Source organism: Sinocyclocheilus anshuiensis, unplaced genomic scaffold (assembly GCF_001515605.1).
Source record: "Sinocyclocheilus anshuiensis isolate Anshui unplaced genomic scaffold, SAMN03320099.WGS_v1.1 scaffold1576, whole genome shotgun sequence".
NCBI lineage: Eukaryota > Metazoa > Chordata > Actinopteri > Cypriniformes > Cyprinidae > Sinocyclocheilus > Sinocyclocheilus anshuiensis.
Window position 1 is genome coordinate 270,035 of NW_015557202.1, and position 19,009 is coordinate 289,043.

Here is a 19,009-nt window from a genome sequence, read left to right on the forward strand (position 1 = left end):
ACTGTAGCTGTAATACTTTACAGCTGTTTTTCTCTTTCTATAGCCTAAAACAGAGAAGAAAAACTCGGCAACAAAACATTCTAATTCTTGGAACCCAAAGCGAGCAGTATATCTTTATCTGAAACTGTGGTTAGACTCTGCCTCCGGTGCGAATATGCCGTTGAAACTGTGGTTTAGACATACTCACATGAAACTTCTCTTTTAGCAAGACATTTTATTATTTAATATATTTTTGAAAAATCATTTTACATGCAAAGACCAGAGCCTCAATAGTTAAGTCAAATAGTTATGTTACACAATTAGACCATGTAAAAGTCTTAAACAATGCAATACTGTATTGTAAAAAAATATATATTTTTTTTTTTAAAGTATTAAAAAATTAACTTGCACTTGTCTGCAACTAAAGCTGAAAATACATACACCATAGCAAAGCAATTTGCACATTATACCACTGAATTCAGAAATGTTTCTAAAAGTTTGCAATAAAAGTTTTATCGATATTCTGTATATTTGAAATACATTACTAACAATTTGTATTTTTCATTCCATGTAACATTATTAGAGAGAATATATAAATAGTGACCCTGTGGCTGACTATAATCGCATTTGTTTGTTTGCCATGGATATTTGATCAAGTTATAGTTACAATTTTTGATTATTCAGATGATTTGGCTGAATTGAACTTTTAAAATATGAATGCCTTCACAGTCATCAATGCATTAACTGCGACACATTTAGCAAGCAGAATTCTCAGACCTGTCACAAGAAGATTCATGGAGTTCATTTTTGGATCACCTGAAAAAATGTAAACAATAAATTAATCATCCTTTGATATTAAATGAATTTAAATCTTGTAAATCATGGCGCATAATGTAGATCAATTCACAAATGCAAGCTATACATGTAGAATATCTTATGTATTTTATTACTAACCAGTGTTTATGAACTCTGAGGCATCAGTACTAAGACTTGTTTGACAAGACTGTGGAGTCAGTTTTTGGGGTTTTTCTGCAGAATAAATATTAATTCAATATTCTTTATATATATTTTATATGTACAAAAAAAATTTTTTTTTTGAAATGAAATCACATTAGATTTTTTTTTAAAGAAACAATAATTATCCATTTAAGTACAAACCTGTCGTGTCAGGAGTGTCAGGAGTGCCAAGAGTTTTGTTTGCTGTTTGTCCATCCATTTCGCATTTTTGCATTTTTTCACCATTGAATCCAGCATAATAATAGGTTTTGGTCGATTTAAACAAGGGTGCTTCGCTGGTGGTAAGACTCACAGGTTTATTAACTCCCACAGTCAAAGTCATAGTCTTATCTTCAGGAAAGAACCCGGCGGCCAGACAAATATCCTGTCCATCACCCTTCAAAGGGGACAAGATGGTCAGAAATGGAGGAGTTGCCAGTGAATCTTCTGAACAAACAAAAATAAGCAGTTTTCATCAGAATTTCAATCCTTTGGCAAGACCGTACTTTTTACACATGTGGCAGTTGCAAAACTATGCTCATGATGTCAGTGAAAAAGTCTTGCAATCATCTATTCATGCACAAAACATCCATAGTCTTAAGAACAAATGCAATTACTCTGCTAGAGAACATCCCAAGTCAGACGCAGAACGCAACACAGCAGCACAACTAACTAACCAACTGTTTCAAGCTATTTTGTGGGGTTTTTCACTACTTTCTACAGCACATATGTTCGTGTAAACACTTGGAACAGTTACAAAAAAAGTACTTACTTGGTACGACCTTGAGGGTTATCGGCTTTCCGAATGTTAAGGTGTCAGTAGCTGAAAATGCACCGTTACCGTAACCCTTACAAAAACGATCCTGACCCTACATCAGCATTAGGACTGACAAACTGACCTAACTGTAACTACAACTAACTGCCCAAAGTTCACGTTTTCACAAAACCAGGTGTATGGTTTGGAAAACTGCATTCTAATAACATTGAAAGTGGATTTACTTACTTGGTTTGACCGTGAGACGGATGGGATTCCCAAAGGTTAGTGGGTCTGCACTTCATTCAGCCCTCTGACAATATCCTTTGGTAATTGAAAGTATCCTAACATCTTAAGAAATACACTATAGACTCATCTGGACTTTTGATGTGAAATATCCAGTCGAAGAAATCCAGTTTGATATTCTTTCAAAGGCAATTCCATCTGTCAGCCCATCCTCATGATATACCCATGTCTGCACCATTCACATACAAACAGGTGGCTGGAACAAAAGCCTTCAAGACGAAAACAACAAGACTGAGAGAATAGTTCTGTGATAGTTCAGTCTTTCAGTCAGATATTGGTTTAAATTTATCAATACAGTTTATACACAGAAATAACAGTGATATGAGATTTTGTACAGCGCCTAATGAAGAATGTATCACTGTGGTCGTCCCAACACGATGAAAAACGTCAGTACAAAAACCCATGCCCTCTATTGAGGGGTTGTCTTATACAGAAGAGAGAGAAATGCTATCATCTGAACAATCTTCTCAACAGACATATTTGAATAAAACTGCTGTTAATGTTAAACATCCATATCCATGAGATGAAACCCCAAGCTGCAGTGGAAGTCTTCACGTCTAAGATGACAGAACAACCTCAGAAGAATTATTCAGTGCAGTGGCAGCCAATTAAACTCTGTGAGGTTTTTGTATGAGGCAAAACCAGAACTTAATCACTGTGGAAACCCAGTCCACAATGACACAACTCGAAACAAAAACCATCCTCCTCTGTGTGATAGAATCACTTCAGAATAACTAAGCACAAATATAAGGAGAAATTGGCACCTGAAAGACCACCTCAAAGAAAACCCTTTAGAAACAGAACATTTGTGAAAATAATTGGTCTTACCTTACATTAGATCTCTTGTGACAATGTAAGTATCCAGCTTAAGAATAAAGTAAGTGAGGACTATTGAACATATACTTGACGTATTACTTTATGGAGCTGTTCGTATTTACATAATTACTTTTTATAATTGCATATAATTACTAGGTAATATTAATTATATTAACATAATAGTTGTAACACAGGCACTATAAACTGTTGTTAGATTAATTTTAAGTATGTCTTTTTTGAGTTGACACATGCATCACACAAGATACAGTTCAAGTTCTTGAATTTACTTTCACGATTATATATGAACAAAAAATGGATGGATTTACCTGTCCTATTAAGAGAATAAAGCTGGTGAAGATAATAAAATGTCATATAATATATATATATAATATAATATTTATAACTCAATATATATATATATATATATATATATAAATAAGTTTGATGGCAATGGAACATACAGCTCTGGTTCTTAGTGCATTTAATTGCTATTACTTTGAATATGATTATGATATTCGTATAACATTACATAACATAACTATCCCTCCCAAATTACACAAACACAATGATGTTCAAATGATATCAGTGCAGAAAGAACCAGAGCAGATGTATGTTCACATTGATTGTTGCTTATTTGGATTGGTTGGATTTGATGAGTTCCTTATTTCTAAAATAGGAAAATTATAAGAAAATAAAAGCGGAGTTATATTTGCACAGTAATAAATAACTTTTCTTCTCTTATGCACATTATGAAATATATTGGGGTTCTTTCATACCCTCCACAAACTACTCGGTGTTGCAGTCTGACGCATCTACATCTGCAAACTAATCTATGTAATTAAGCAAATTATTAAAAAAAAACAAAAAACCTGAGGCTAGAAAATGCTTCTTCTTTACATCATCTTTGCATATTGCAAATAAGGCACTTCTAGGAAGAACAGATGACACAATATGCATACTTCTGACTGTGCTGACTGGGTTCATAATTTAATTGTTAAAATCCTATATTTGGTTACTATCTAATAGTACACAGAGAGAGTGCACTTAGCCTGGTGAAAGTTTGACCACTACTGCAAACAGATTCAGTAATGTACAGTTACAAATACAACAGTTGTATTTCATACACGTTAATTATTGCATTTAATAATATAAATTAAATTAAAAATGTATAGTAACAACGTATGTATTATGTATGATAGCTACCAGTTAACACTGTATGAATCTGTGCTTTATGTTAACCTTTAATCAACAACCTAGAGATAAAATAGTATTATTAGTTTAAATTCAAAAACACTGATTCTGGCTCTGATTGTAGCTTGTAGAATAAATATTAATATTACAATTTATATTAAAATCAGGCAATTTGAGTTTGTAAATGATTTGTGGTAGTGTGTTAAGGGCCATCAGGCCATGACTGAGGGTCTGGTCAAACTGAAGCTAGAAAACAGACATGCATTTTGAAATCAAATAACATGTGAGTTTTTGCAGGGGCTTGTCAAAGATTGATTCAATGTGCCCCCGAGTACACACTGAAATATTCTGTGGCAAAAACGGTTCAATAAAACTTGCATTAAGGAGAGAGATGATAAGGCAGCTGGTGTGTGTGGTAAGATGATCTTCAACCACTCTGGTTTCCTGTCAGGAAGTGGGTGAGGAGCTGAGAGACGTTCTAAGAACAACCCCATCCCCTTCCATTTCTAGACAGCATCAAGTTCACAGTTCATTCCTCTGTGATTTACAGTAAACCCCATTTCCCCCTCAAGTAAGTCAATTTTATACCAAATCAAATGTACGGTAATTAACTGGATAGTGACAAAATAAAAAATAAATGGTAACGCTTACAAATAGGGTTCCATATGTCTACATTAAATGTTAATTAGTTCATTAGTTGTCAAACAATGAATATTTCAACAGCATTTATCAATATAGATTGTTAATTTCCACACGCATTTCAAGTTGTATAAATCAACATCTATCTATTATGAAAAAAGAAAATAAAAATAAAGAATACATTTATAAATTTAACCAAAACATTTATAAACTTTAACCAAAATTAACACTGTAAAAATTGTTGGCGATTGTTAACTCATGATAACTAATGTATTAAATCAACTGTATGTAGTTTTGTGCATTTTTCGACTTTGGAGCCCCCTACAGTTAAGTTAGTGGAATTCACTTCGTAAATAAATCACAGTTGTTATTACTGTGGATTTGTTGCTGTAGTAAAGCACGGAAATGAAATTTCGTACCCGCTCACTAAACTCCCAGCAGGAGTAAATACAGCAGGTTATCAGGTTCCAATACGCTATCTGTAAGTATTAATGTGTGCAGTGAAGCACTTATATGGCTGTTGCATTTGAGATTTGCCCTGTAGAAATTTCCAGAATGCACCATAAAAACCAATGTGCACTGACCAGAGATTTTCTTACAGAGTTCAGAAATTAAGCAACGATCAAAGCATATTTCATAATAGTACTGAACATTTTGAATGGCTACAATAAAGGATATTGGGTCAAGGCGTAATACCAGCTGTTTAAATGCATGCAGCTTTTAGTCGTGTTGCGGTAACGCGGTAACAGTCATCAGTGTCCCTGACATGCACGTGTCTGTGATTCACATCATGAGGAACTTCAAGGTAGAATGAGAAAGTGTGAGGTACAGAAAAGACTCAAGTCTGCGTATGAGGACATGGTTTATTTTATTAAAGGCATAGCTGATTCCAGAGTTTACAAGTGTCCACAAAGAGACAAGAACACAATAAATCAAGCCCATTATAGAAGGAGATATCCTCACCCCCAACTATTCCCTGACAAAATCCTCTAAAAAACAAACAAACAAACAAACAAAACAAAAAACTTGACTGGATATCTCCCTCATTCAAAATACAAGGCATTCTGAAAGATGGATTTCATGCAGAATCAGTGACAGACTGAATTTAGGGTTGGGAAAAAACTCTTAGTGATAATTTTAATGTAAAAAGCTGGTTATTATATTTTCTTTTAGCTTTACTATTGGAATGTTATATTACGGCCCAGAGGCGCAAGGCTGTTGTCCTGTGATCAGCATTGTAATGTACATCACTACAGAAGCCACAGTTTAAAAAAATGGATACTGGACAACAGGGAAAAATCCACATTTACAATGCAATGAGATACAGGGTATCGAAAAAAAGCACATTCACACAAGACTGTGCACCACAAGTCCATCCAAAATAAAAGAATGTTAGGCGTCCACAGCAACCAATCAGAGCACAGGCTTCTGAAACTCCTTGCTGAACGATTCTAATGGGAAAACAAAAGATGAACAAAATGGGGCGTACAGCTCCCACTGAAACTTTGCTCGTAGATTTTTTTTCTTCTGCAAATGATACTTTGACCTAACTCAACTTTTAAGGTTCCATTTAATTATTTATTCCTCTATTTTTTAATACAATTTTAAATGCAACAAGAGAAGCACAATCACACGGCAAATAGACACATCATTTAAAGTTCGTCTTTAATAAAATGTTCTCTACTCAAAAATAAAAACAGGCTTTATTCTCATCATACAAGAGAGTACGTCTTTCATATAACCTTCGCCAAACAGAAACATCTTACTTAACCAGGAAGAAATAACCACTGTGAATGCTTTATAGATATTTCAGCTTATCCAACACAAACCCCTGGCCCCAGAACATCTCTACCAATCAGTGGCACCCACACAAGGTCTCGAAGGCCTACTCAGTGCTATATCCTCTACTGAAAAGAGAACAGTTACGTTTTCAGAACAATATTTGCTTTTTACTTAGAAGAAAAAACCAAACAGGCTGCAAACAGGGTGTCTATGGTGACGTGTCCCTTTTCTAGCTTGAGAAACATGGCCACGTGACGCTAACCTGAGGCAACCGATGATATACGTTACAAGATTTCAGAATGAAGCAGTGATCGGGCTTGATGCTCTTCCTCAGAGACGACTTTTTAGTGCTAAGCGTAACGGGAGCTGAAGTGTCCTTTCGGAGGTACGTTCTGTGGTTTTTAAACTGAGTACAGTGGCTGTGGAGATGGTACCTGAAAGGAGAACAATTCAGTGGCTGTGAGGTTGCTGTGGGAAAATGGGCTTCCCCGGTTCACATCCCTTTCTGCCGAGCTAACAGCGGCACAGCTAGACCCGTCCGCCTCATCCCTACAGTGCCAACTGTGAATGCGATGCTAACGATTCCTTAAAACAAAAATAGAGAAAGAACAACAAAAGGAAGAGAGAAAACACAGACCAGGCACAAAGAGAGCTGATAAAGCTTAAAACTATTAATAAAAAGGCAGAACAAGAACAAAAGAAGCCGTTATGCGTTTAAGCTAGAGAATAAAGAAATGAGGAGAGGAGGGAGAAGGGGAGGCACACATTTATAGCGAATGAACTCCCCCGTTAGCAGTAAACTATTGAACATATTTACTGAATAATATTTCAGAGAGCTAAAACTGCTACAGAACAAGTCACAAAATACAGTATTGTTAATAAATGCAGTCTCTATTGCAGCTAATGATACTACATCCTACATCTATAGTCTAACCCCCAACTCCGCTTGATACTGATCGAGCTATAATGTCGCTATGAGCTTCATAATGGTTTGAACTTTAGACGTTCCCTGTCCCGTTCTGCAAACTCTTCTTACAAATCAACACACTGTACATGACAACGCCATGATCCATGCCTGTGTCAATCTAATATCCGAGCACATTCTCTAGAAGCGCACTTTCACGCCGTTCGCATCATCCTTCATTCATTCTTTTTTTTTTTTTATTCTAAACACAGCGACACGAATCCCTCTGAGAAAATGAATCCAGACTTAGAATAAAACACAAAACCAGTCCTTCTTTCTTTTTTTGTCCCTCGTAATACCACGTCTGCAGCCAATAAACATCCCTTTCTGATACGCACACACCAAACTCCTTAACGTGCGGCGTGCCGGTCACACAGAGCGATTTAAGCAGGTGGCATGAGGGTGTCTAGTCCAGAGTCTTAAGTCCAGATGAGACAGGAGAATGACCTTTGACCCCCAGAGGAAGAGAGGTGGCAATCAGAGAGAGTTTTTCCCCCTCAGAGTCAGTGTTCTGCAGCGGCTACGTGCGGAGCAGCGTGACAGGTCAGGTGCTTGCACGCCCTCACAGGGAGAGAGACAGACAGAGTGAGTGAGAGAGATAGAGGAGAGGAGAGGGCTGCACGTCCCTCGTCGGTCAGGCGAGCGGTTCGTTTTGAGCCTGTCGCTTCACATCGTTCTCCGTCTCCAGCCTCCGCGCGCATGTAATGCCGGAAATTTCCGATTGGAGCTTGTGGTGTTTCACCTCTTCTGTTGAATCATGTTTCACACAAGTGCGTCTTCCCGTGGACTCTCAGTGTGGCGGGTTCATGTTGCCATGGCCGCGCTGCTGCTTCTGTTTCTGCTGCATCAGGAGCTGCTCCAGAGCAGACGGACCGGGCTGCATCATGGAGCTCGACCAGATTGACTACAGAAAGAGGGGTAGAAGAAAGGGAATATGGAGGGAAATTAAGACTAAAGTAAAACAAAATGCATGTCGTTGCACATCTGCGGTTAGAACAACAACTCTGTTGTTGCTCTGTGAATGTGTAGAAAATAGTACACACTAAATGTTAGACAGAACATCCCATGCTACCTTGAAACTGTCAAGGAGGACAGTGGAGGAGTCCTCCATTGGCATGTCCTGGGCTGCCCAGCTGCTGGTTGGCGCCCCCTGGTGCCAGCTGTTGGTATCTGGCACAGAGGAGGACGAGGCAGAAGGCAGGTAGTCCAACCCAAAGCCGCTCACACCTGAAGACAGTCACACCAACCATTTACATTAACAAATATGATTAACAGTTTATTAACTACTACTTGTGGCCGATCAGACTATTTCATTTTAAGAATGTAAATAATACAAGCATAACGATTACTGCAATTAAATTTATATTCATTCTACATAACATTTACTAAAACATTAAAACCATTTAAAATGAAAAACAAAGTGGGGGGGGACAATTTGAACTTGACGAAAAATCTGCAAAATGAACAGACTTCTACTTTAACAACTTCTTGATTCTATAATCCTGTTTTAGAATTTTTAAAAGAAATTTGATAAATACATTTGAATATAAAGAAAGTAAACACCATAAACAACAGTGCAGTCTGATACTTCAGAAAAACTGATCGGCTAATGTTAATAATAAAGTTGACCAACAGAAGAGACACGTAAACCAATAGAGCATGCTCTCTGCATGGGCATAACCAGCATTACCAGTCTTATCAGCCTTCCAGCGATCGGTACCACGGCGGTCTCTGCTGTCAGGCGTCCCAATGGGGCCGAAGTTGGAAAAGAGTAGGGAGCCATGGCTGTGGGTGGGTGGGGATGAAGGCAGGCTGCTTGGGTTGGAAGAGTGAGGGGACTGACTGGCTGGTGTAGAATGATCTATAACAACAAAAGATAGGAGCAGATCATTAACAAACTGATGCTGCTAGTTCACCTGTACAATCTAAAATAACAGCTATGAACAAAATTAACCATCAGTATATAATTTCTATAACTGATCACATACTACAGTAAATCAAAATCACAATATGGTACCTGAGCTAGCAGGAAGGGAGGGGGACCATGGAGTTCCTTCAAACAGGGAGTAGAGTGAAGGCTCCTGGTGCATCATGGGTATGTCTGGCTTAGATACAGGAGCCATATTTTTACCATAGGCCTCGCTAAAAATGCTGTTGTTCTGGTAGGAGCTCTCCTGTAAACAACAACAAAAGCAATTTAATAAATATTTTGGCTTTTGTACAACTTCTATATTTTATTGGCCTTTTTGCTACTAGTTTTGATAGATATACTGGAGAGAGGTCAGAAAAAGGGGAGAATGGTATCGGGAAATTACCAGTCAGTTCTGACAAAAAAATATTTTTAATTTCATTACCAGTCAAAGCATGTTTGGAAAGTAAGAATATAGCAACACCCAGCCCAGCAAACACAAAAACTGGTTACGTTTGAATGAAAACACTGCCACCTGGTGACTTTTGATTGAAAATGCAAGCGAGGACTAAAGTGATTGTTTGAGAAAGAGCAAAGCAGCTTTAGGCTACCTGAATGGAAAATCGGGGGAGAAGAGAGGATTGACCAATCACATCAGCTCCACTGTCTAGTCGTGACTGATTTGGCAACTACAGAGGGAGAGAAGCAAAAAAGATGAGAACTCTGCAATAGTTCCAACAGATCAATCATTTCTAACAGACCACAGTAGTAGGAAAAACTATATTTCCAGAAAGCCAAACATTATTTATAACAAATATTTTTTTCTTCAGGATCTTATTCAATTATTTTATAAACAAAAATAAATTATAACAAGATATTAATTTAAATATGAACAATATGTTAATAACATTTTATATATGTAAATATGTTAAATTAATTTAAATGTATAACCTTCAATATGGTTTAAAAAGTATTCCAGGATGTGCCTCATGACGTTACATGTGTCCCATACATTTATTATTCCTTAGTTTCAATTACTTTTATTATATGTGTATTCTAATATGTGGAAAAAGGTAATAATAATTGAGTAGGTATGTCCAAACTTTTAACTGCTATTGGACACAGGAACCAGATTTTTTTTTTTTTATCCACAGAAGCCTATATGAAAATTCAATATCCACTCCCGCCTGACGACATGATAGGAGGAGAACTACATACAAACATGTTCCTTCCAGGAGCAGAATTAAGAGGGCTAGCCAAGGCCTGGTAGAAATCATGAGGTTTAGTAAAGAGCAGCTCCTCCTCCTCCTCAAAGTCCACCAGAGTCTTTAACAGGTCTGGGGGCAGAAGAGGGGAGCTCTTGTTGTCCTAGTGAGAGACGAGGCACGAAGGGGAAGGAAGGAGAGACAAAGGGAGGGAGGGAGGAAAAGGGATGAGAGAAACAGGATGTAAGAAAAAAGGAAGCGGCCAGTCATAGCTGAGAGAAAAACAGCAGCCTGTGAAGATCAGTGCAATTCTCAACCTGACTTCTGTTCACGGCCTGTGATAAAGCTGTTTGACTTACTCAAAAGTAAATTAGTCTTTCAAACAACACATAAATGCATCTCAGAATACTTCACGGCAGTTAGACAGCTAGAGGTGGAAACGTGAAAGAGGAGATGAAAAATTACAAAGCATGCGCATCTCAACAACCGCTGAGATCAAGTTTCAATAAAACCCAGTGTGGCTGTAAATGATCCCCAGCTAATGCCGGAAACCCATGATAATCATAGAGTCATAACAGATACTGTACAGATGCTAAGCCTGTAGAAACCAAAGGCAAGTGGAAGGAATTGACTGAGAATAAGGACTGAGGCTGTGTTCAGAAAGGAATGCTTGCTTACTACTTGGGGAACACTGCGCCAAGCAGTACACTATTAATAAATAACGTGAACACATTATGAAACAATGAACATTTAAAACATTTATGAACTATATTGCATGCTTGACCTCATGTTGTCTGTTTTAAATTCATGAATGATGAAAGTTATTCATTTGGAAATAAAAATATTTAAAATCCAAATTTGTTTAAAATTAACACTTGGCAGTAGGGCTGAACGATTAATTGCATTTGCGATAATATCGCGTTATGAAAAAATTCGATTTTTCAATCGCAGAGGCTGCGATTACACTCGGTCACGTGACACGTGAGAGTAAAGAGGTGTGTTCGACTTGAGATTGATCGGTGTATGACATCAAAGTACGGCGAGAGAAAGCATAATGAGACGTCCGCACTCTCTTATAGCTCTCGCAGTACTTTGATGACACACACCGATCGGTCTAAGCAGCGCTGCTTCAAGTCGAACACATCTAAGCAGTCTTCAGAGGAAGCATCAAGTTGGCACACTACAGTGTTGCCAAGTCCGCGGTTTGGGGAACCCCTCCAAAAGAACGTGTATTTTACCCCCTGGAACGCAATTTTTACCGGTGAATCCCCCTCGAAACGCGATTGGGCTAGTTTTGAGTAGCAATTGGGTGGGTTTTGTGAAAACCTGGCAACCCTGGCACGCTAGCGGAAATGTTTGAAAGCGTAGGCCTATATAAATGAACGTACTTCAAAACGGCACATTGAAATTACCGAAGCAGTAACAGTGTTACGGTTCATTTCATTACTGAAGACTTCGACCTTAAGATAATATATAATAAGGTAATATATATATATTCTTATTTATTTATTTAAAGTCTGTCTAAGGCAGTGGTTCTCAAAGTGTGGGGCCAGAAAAAGAAAAGAAATAAAACCATAAACAGCCAAAGGACGTAACTTAGAATGGGAGATGGATCGGTTTGTGAAAGGGAAGAGAAAAGCCATAGATGAAGTCGCACAGACCCAGGCAGGTGCTGGTCATTCAAAAGCTAAATGCAGAAAATATGACGAGGCATATCTTGCTCTCGGCTTCACTCACCATGTCTATACCGGACGCTACAGTTGTCGCGTCACGCCGCAACAGCTGGACATGACAAAGTGACCATTGCAAATCATTTTAACTTTGTGTCAGTACGTCATAAATAGAACAAGGCATCAGTTTAATGTCAGGTTTTGTCGTGTCGCATCCAGTGTACACAGCGTCACTGATTATAATGGGTTCTACTGTATTTTGCCGCTCGCGTCCGGTGTAGACACGGTGTTTAATGTCGTTAGTGAGGAGGAAAGCCTGTGTGTGTCCTATGCCTTAGCGGACAGCATGAAACCCACAAAAAAATAAATAAATAAAGGAAGGAATAAATAAATAACAGAGAATAATAATAATAATAATAATAATAAGTTATTCTCTATATGCTATTTTCATGTGCTCATAGTTATGCTCTATATGCAATGTTTCAAGTGATGTGTTTTTTTCCCTGTAGGTTTTTTAAATTAAAAAAAACATTAATTTTTCATAATGTTTAGAAATAAACTTTGACTTCACTTTTGACTTAATGTTTAGAAATAAACTAATAAACATAAAATTATTTGGCGCGACCAAAAAAGTTTGAGAACCACTGGTCTAAAGTTAACAGACTTTAAAGAGTGCAGTCCACATGTTTGTATATGTTTATTACAGCAAGACTCTACTCTTACTTCTCTTTTTAGGAGCACTTGTGCTCCTAATTTAAAAAAATTAGGAGCACGGTCAAAAATGTAGGAACACCTTCTAATCAATAATCAAAAAAATTCTGATAAAAAATTAACCTTCCCATTACGAGGTGATATTTGACTCCTTAAAGTGGTTTACAGGGAATTTTGTTTTTACTTTTGTAATGGCATTTATCTAACTTTATTAAAAGCATGTCATCCTTTATGTCAAATTCAAAAAAATATATTTATAAGCTTTTTAAAATTTCGAATTAAATCAACAGAATAAAAAGAAGTAGAATAAGAAGTAGAATAAGAATAAGTTACCAATCAAATGAAATCAGTATTTAAGAAATAAATTTGTACTAGAGAGATGGCACAGAAGAACACACAAGTGGCTTGTATGTGTATTTTCAGACGTTTAATGAGGCTCAGAGGTCGCACGAGTGCAATTAAATTCATAAATTCATGTTGAGGTTTTAGTTTTCCTCCTACTAATAGCTATATCAGTTATCAGCTTTGAAATATAATGAATTATCATTGTAAGTGCCAGCCAAAATTTCCATATGGGTTCATCTCTATGAATTTTACAGGATATTTACTCAAAATTGCCACTTTTCTTCTATGGCAAAGTGTAGGCTGGATAAATAGACTTGGCTGATATTGGACTGTCACTTAGAGGAGTAAATCTTATACACAAGTTCTTGAATTTGAATACCGTTTTAATATGTTATCAACCATGTTTGGAAAGGATGAGTTTCTGTCCTTCCCCTGTGCCTAATTGGCCTCCTCAGGTGTGCTGGACTGTCAGTCCTCTAGCTAAGATATGGCTTAGACTGCAACTGTTTCTTGTAGTACAGAGCATGGCATGTACATCAAGCAGGGCTCTACGCTTACTTTTCTTTTTAGGAGCGCTTGTGCTCCTAATTTAAAAAATTTAGGAGCACGGTCAAAAATTTAGGAGCACCTTCTAATCAGTAATCAAAAATTCTGATAAAAAATTAACCTTCCCATTACGAGGTGATATTTGACTCCTTAAAGTGGTTTACAGGGAATTTTGTTTTTACTTTTGTAATGGCATTTATCTAACTTTATTAAAAGCATGTCATCCTTTATGTCAAATTCAAAAAAATATATTTATAAGCTTTTTAAAATTTCGAATTAAAACAACAGAATAAAAAGAAGTAGAATAAGAATAAGTTACCAATCAAATGAAATCAGTATTTAAGAAATAAATTTGTACTAGAGAGATGGCACAGAAGAACACACAAGTGGCTTGTATGTGTATTTTCAGACGTTTAATGAGGCTCAGAGGTCGCACGAGTGCAATTAAATTCATAAATTCATGTTGAGGTTGATGTTTTAAATATAAAAATGTTGAATATATAAATATTACATGATTTAAATAACAGAAAAGATACTGATTTTATCACTGAATCATTCATTTAATTTATTCGTTCGAACGGCTGATTCATTCAGGAACGAAGTATGTGACTGTCTTTATGAATGGGTAATTGAATCATTGACTCACTAGATTCGTTTAAAAACGCAGTTCATTCATAAACGAAACGCTGCGTTTAAATGGAGATGCGCAGCGGCTCAGCTGTTAATGTCTTAAACTATTTTCGTTGACGAAACAGAGCAAAATAAGGCAATAGTGTTGTAGTCAGACAATACAAGTCACTTAATATTAACTTCTTGTTCAATGAACTGTTGTATTAAATCAATATCACATTTGCAAACTCCCTTAATAATCATTAAAAGCTGTCACTCATCTTATTTCATCGCGATCTCACAAAACTCCATTATAATCAACTAAGGCTGCGCTTACACTGGCACAAAAAATCAGATCTTTCGCTCACATCTGACACAGATCGGAATTTGTTGCACACGTGTAAACACAAAAACCCGCACGAGATCCGATTTTTTTGCATCCGATCTGAGCCACTTCCAAATGTGGATTTTAATCGGATACACATCTGATATCTGGACATCCAACCTACGTCTAAACACACACATCCGATTCTCCACAGAACTCCCACTGCGAGGGCGACACGTTTGCTCATACAAATTTTTTATGGGCTTCACAATTGCTCGCTCGCACATGGGTGCATGCGTTCGTCCGTTCTCTCTCTCTCTCCTTAATTCGAATTAATTTCAATAAATATAATCTTTATTTCACTAAAAAATTCTACCTCTAACGAGCTGTATATAAAATAGTCTAACAAATTAAAATTACCGTTATTTTCCGGTCTTTCTCCTTGCACTGCACAATGAATCTCTTATTTACACTCTGTCTACACTTTGTTTGTTATAATGAGAGGATATACAGTACGTCTGTGATACATTACTCAACGCTGCAAAAACACGTTGTAAGTACGTTAGAAACCTTTGAAGCTCCCTCATCGCAAACATAAATGCTGATCGGGTCAGTCGCACAGGTGCTCCTAAATATTTTTTCATAGTCGCACGCAGTAGTTTCCAGTCGCAAATACGACTGAAATGGTCGCACTGTAGAGCCCTGCCACCTGTTGAGAACTACCGTTTTAGTATGTTTCATGGTCATGTGGAGCTGTTTTTGTGGCAACTAGGACACCTGATTACATGGACCGCACAAAACGCATTTATATAAACCACATTGCTAAACACACTACTTGAGGAGACGCAAACTATTATCAGTTTGTTGACAGTACCTCTCCATGAACATCCTGAAGTGCTCGCAGCAGTGTTTTACAGGTGTAGGAAGGGCAGCAAGGAAACTACATTACTCAACGCTGCAAAAACACGTTGTAAGTACGTTAGAAACCTTTGAAGCTCCCTCATCGCAAACATAAATGCTGATCGGGTCAGTCGCACAGGTGCTCCTAAATATTTTTTCATAGTCGCACGCAGTAGTTTCCAGTCGCAAATGCGACTGAAATGGTCACACTGAAGAGCCCTGTACAGTGACTTTGAATTACCTAAAGTAGTGTGGTAAAGCAACAGATTTGTTTTTATATTTCTGCAATCTACTTTAGTGTGTGATTTGTTACTGACTTTCGTATTAATGTTTACACCAGGCTCATTTGTCAGTGCTTTATGTTTTCATAATTATTACATGCTTACAAGGTTGAAAGTTCAACAAATCAGTCAATATACTGTGATTGTAGTTGTTAAATAAAAATGTAATATCAATTCATGCATCACCTAATTTCATCGTAACATATAGGCCTGGCCTACAGAAAAGAACATTTATGTTTAATCTATCTATAATAGTGTGTTGGTCATACTATACAATGATTTATAGCTTGTCTTTGTAGAATAATACAGAACATAAAGAGCTTTAAAAAAAACAATTGCATATTAAATCGCAATCGCAATATTGGTAAAAAAAAAAATCACAATTAGATTATTTTCCAAAATCGTTCAGCCCTAGGCAGTCTGAAATAAAGTATTGCATTTAATTACATTATGCAATTACGGTTTCCACAAAAATATTAGGCAGCACAACTGTTTTCGCCAATGATAAGAAATATTTCTTGAGCAACAAATCAGCATATTAGAATGATTTCTGAAGGACAGCGTGACACTGAAGACTGGAGTAAATGGCAAGTGGAAATCTTTGCCATCAATAAATTACATTTTAAAATATATTAAAATAGAAAGAAATTATTTTAGTTGTCATAAAATGGAAATTCAACCTGTCTACTTCCTAAATGTGTGACAATAACATTAAATCAAAATGTCTGGACCTTCCGGGGAAAAACGACTGACTTCTCTCAGGTGATGTATACAGGACTTAAATAATTTCATCTGCTTAAACCCTGCCCTTGCATGATCATTTTGCACCATTTTTGAGTGCAACTGCCACATCTCAAAATACAATCCACAGCCGGTCCGAAGAACCATGTCCCCATTTTTTTCCTTTCCGATGATTTGTTACACCCAGATGTGCGTCACAACACAGAAGAAATTATCTGTCACTACTTGCGTTTTCACAATATGATTGTTTTTGTATTGATCAAATAACTGCAGCCTTGGAAAGCATGAAGGACTTCTTTCAAAAACATTTAAAAAAAAAAAAGAATCTTACCGACCCTATACTTTTGGTAATTTATGTAAATAAATAAACATTATATATTAACTTAAATATTTATTTAAAAAATATACATTTTTCTATTGTTATTTCACATTTTCTACGCACAGTATGCATAGTAAATATAGAGTAATAGGATAGTATGCTATTATCATATTATGTTAAGCCCGACACTCATTTCTTCATCTGAAAGTTAACTACAACTGTCTAAACAGAGAAGACAAAGAATGCTAACTTCGTATGGAGGGCCTCTGGGCATGTTCTCCTGGTCAGGGCAGAAGACTCCAGGCTGACGTTTGCCCATTCTGTCCCCCATTCCACTCCTGCCCTCTCCTCCCATGTGGTAAGAAGGCTCCCAGTAGAAATCCTGCATTTTGACCTCCGGAAACTTCATCTTCTTGTCCATGCTGGGCTGAGGAGGCTGCATGCTCATGGAGTGTTCAAAGAGTTTCATTGGGTCCTGGGTGGGCATGAAGAAAGGCTGTTTGACTGGCATCTGCATGGGCATTTTCTGCATGGTGGGCTGAGTTTGGTGCTGGTTCCACATTTGACCAGGCTGTTCAGGCACCTGCATGTAAGACTGCAAGGACAAAATAAAAATAGAGAAAATAGAGAGATTACCCAACAAGGTCAGCAACATACATGTTTCTAAGTAGTCGCCATGGTAATCGGACTTGTCATAGAAACAGAAGAGCAGATATTGAACCTCAGCACCACAAGAGCCAATGAAATGGGCATAATAAGCCAAACAAAAGCGTCACATTACCTGTTGCATGCTGTGATGATGTGGAGGACTTTTTCCAAGCTGGGAGCTCTGCTTGGTGGGCGACTGCTGCTGTTGCTGTTGTTGTACTTGAAGCTGTACAGACTGTTGCAAGGCCTGTTGGGATGGCTGTTGAGGGGGAGGCTGTGTCTGCTGAGGCTGTGGAGGGCCTTGGTTTAGGGCTCCAGGACCCGAGGGTCTCTGCTGGCTGTAGGGAATGTGTGAGGGTTTCCCTGTCTGCACCGGATTGGCAGATTGAAGGTGGGAAGCAGTCTGGAGGAAGGGTGCAGGTATGGATACACCTGTTGGGAAGGTAAAACCCGGGCTCATGGAGAATGCCACTGGAGGAGGGATCACATATGCCGGTGGGGGGAAACCTGAAGAAGAAAGAAAAAAGGAAGTGAGCACTGACTGAACAGCCCATGTGTTGATAATGTTCAGGTGTGGCATGTAGGAAAGTGTCTGAGGGTACCTGGTCTGCTGGGCAGAGGGGGGAAAGCTCCTGGGTGATGGATGGGGATAAACTGTGAAGAGCATGTTGTTTGAGTCTGTGTGACTGGAGTCTTCCTCATCTCAGTCTGAGTCTTCACCTTGCAGCAAATCAAAGAGGAGATCAGGAGGAGTTTACACATTTGAAAAACAAAATGAGACCGTTTCCTGTGCAAGTCTCTCTCTCTCACCTGTTTCCCAGCATCCGTTGTTTTATCATGACTGTTTTTCTTCACCTCGCTCTTTCTCTTGCCCTCTTTCTTCTGCTCGGTCTTCCCTTGTATTCCATTTCCTTTATTAAATCCAGCTCTGTCCTTCCCTGCATCCCTCTGGTTCTGGTTCCGGTTCTGTTCTCTACTCTGCTCTCGAGGTTTGATGTTCTCTTTGAAGGTGACCACAGGTCTCTCACTGCCATCCAGCCCACTGTTCTGATTCTTTCCGGCCGAGAGGACCGACTTCAGGCCCTGGGTGCTGTCGTTCGGGGTCTGCTCACCATTAGATGACTCCTGGAGGACAGGTGTGTCTTTTTCCTGTGGCTCTTCCACTACCATCTCAGGGATATCAGTGATGAAGAGCAGAAGGCCATCACTTACGCGACACTGGATCAACCTGTTGATTCCAAAAGTAAAAATTAAGTTTTTGCTCACACACACAAAAAAAGAAGAAAATGAAACAAAGCAAAAAAGGAAAGGGAAAAAATTAAAACGAAAGTTACAGAAAAAGTTAAGTCAAGAACAGTAAAAGAAACAAGCAA

The 19,009-nt window shown here is 37.9% G+C and overlaps 1 protein-coding gene and 1 long non-coding RNA gene across 3 annotated transcripts in view; both read right to left on the reverse strand.

Annotated features, from left to right (window-relative positions):
* Window positions 1-389: 389 nt before the first annotated feature.
* Window positions 390-2,049, reverse strand: LOC107678921 (uncharacterized). Of its 2 annotated transcripts, none has more exons than XR_001632988.1 (4): window positions 1,979-2,049; window positions 1,138-1,422; window positions 934-1,008; window positions 390-795 (listed from the first exon to the last, which is right to left on the reverse strand). It is a non-coding gene; the product is annotated as an uncharacterized LOC107678921 (long non-coding RNA). The 2 variants fall into 2 exon arrangements; XR_001632987.1 differs by lacking the exon at window positions 1,979-2,049 and adding an exon at window positions 1,748-1,930.
* Window positions 2,050-7,175: 5,126 nt separating this feature from the next.
* The window catches only part of LOC107678926 (protein SMG7-like), an 18,154-nt gene continuing 6,320 nt past the window's right edge, over window positions 7,176-19,009 (reverse strand). Inside the window, exons 14-23 of the mRNA XM_016474327.1 lie at window positions 18,447-18,864; window positions 18,239-18,356; window positions 17,770-18,143; window positions 17,239-17,583; window positions 10,555-10,704; window positions 9,948-10,025; window positions 9,445-9,601; window positions 9,118-9,288; window positions 8,500-8,654; window positions 7,176-8,331 (exon numbers count right to left, since the gene is read on the reverse strand). Coding sequence (XP_016329813.1) covers window positions 8,218-8,331; window positions 8,500-8,654; window positions 9,118-9,288; window positions 9,445-9,601; window positions 9,948-10,025; window positions 10,555-10,704; window positions 17,239-17,583; window positions 17,770-18,143; window positions 18,239-18,356; window positions 18,447-18,864 — 2,080 coding nt within the window. The 3' untranslated portion in view covers window positions 7,176-8,217. The remainder of the gene's footprint in view (window positions 8,332-8,499; window positions 8,655-9,117; window positions 9,289-9,444; window positions 9,602-9,947; window positions 10,026-10,554; window positions 10,705-17,238; window positions 17,584-17,769; window positions 18,144-18,238; window positions 18,357-18,446; window positions 18,865-19,009) is intronic.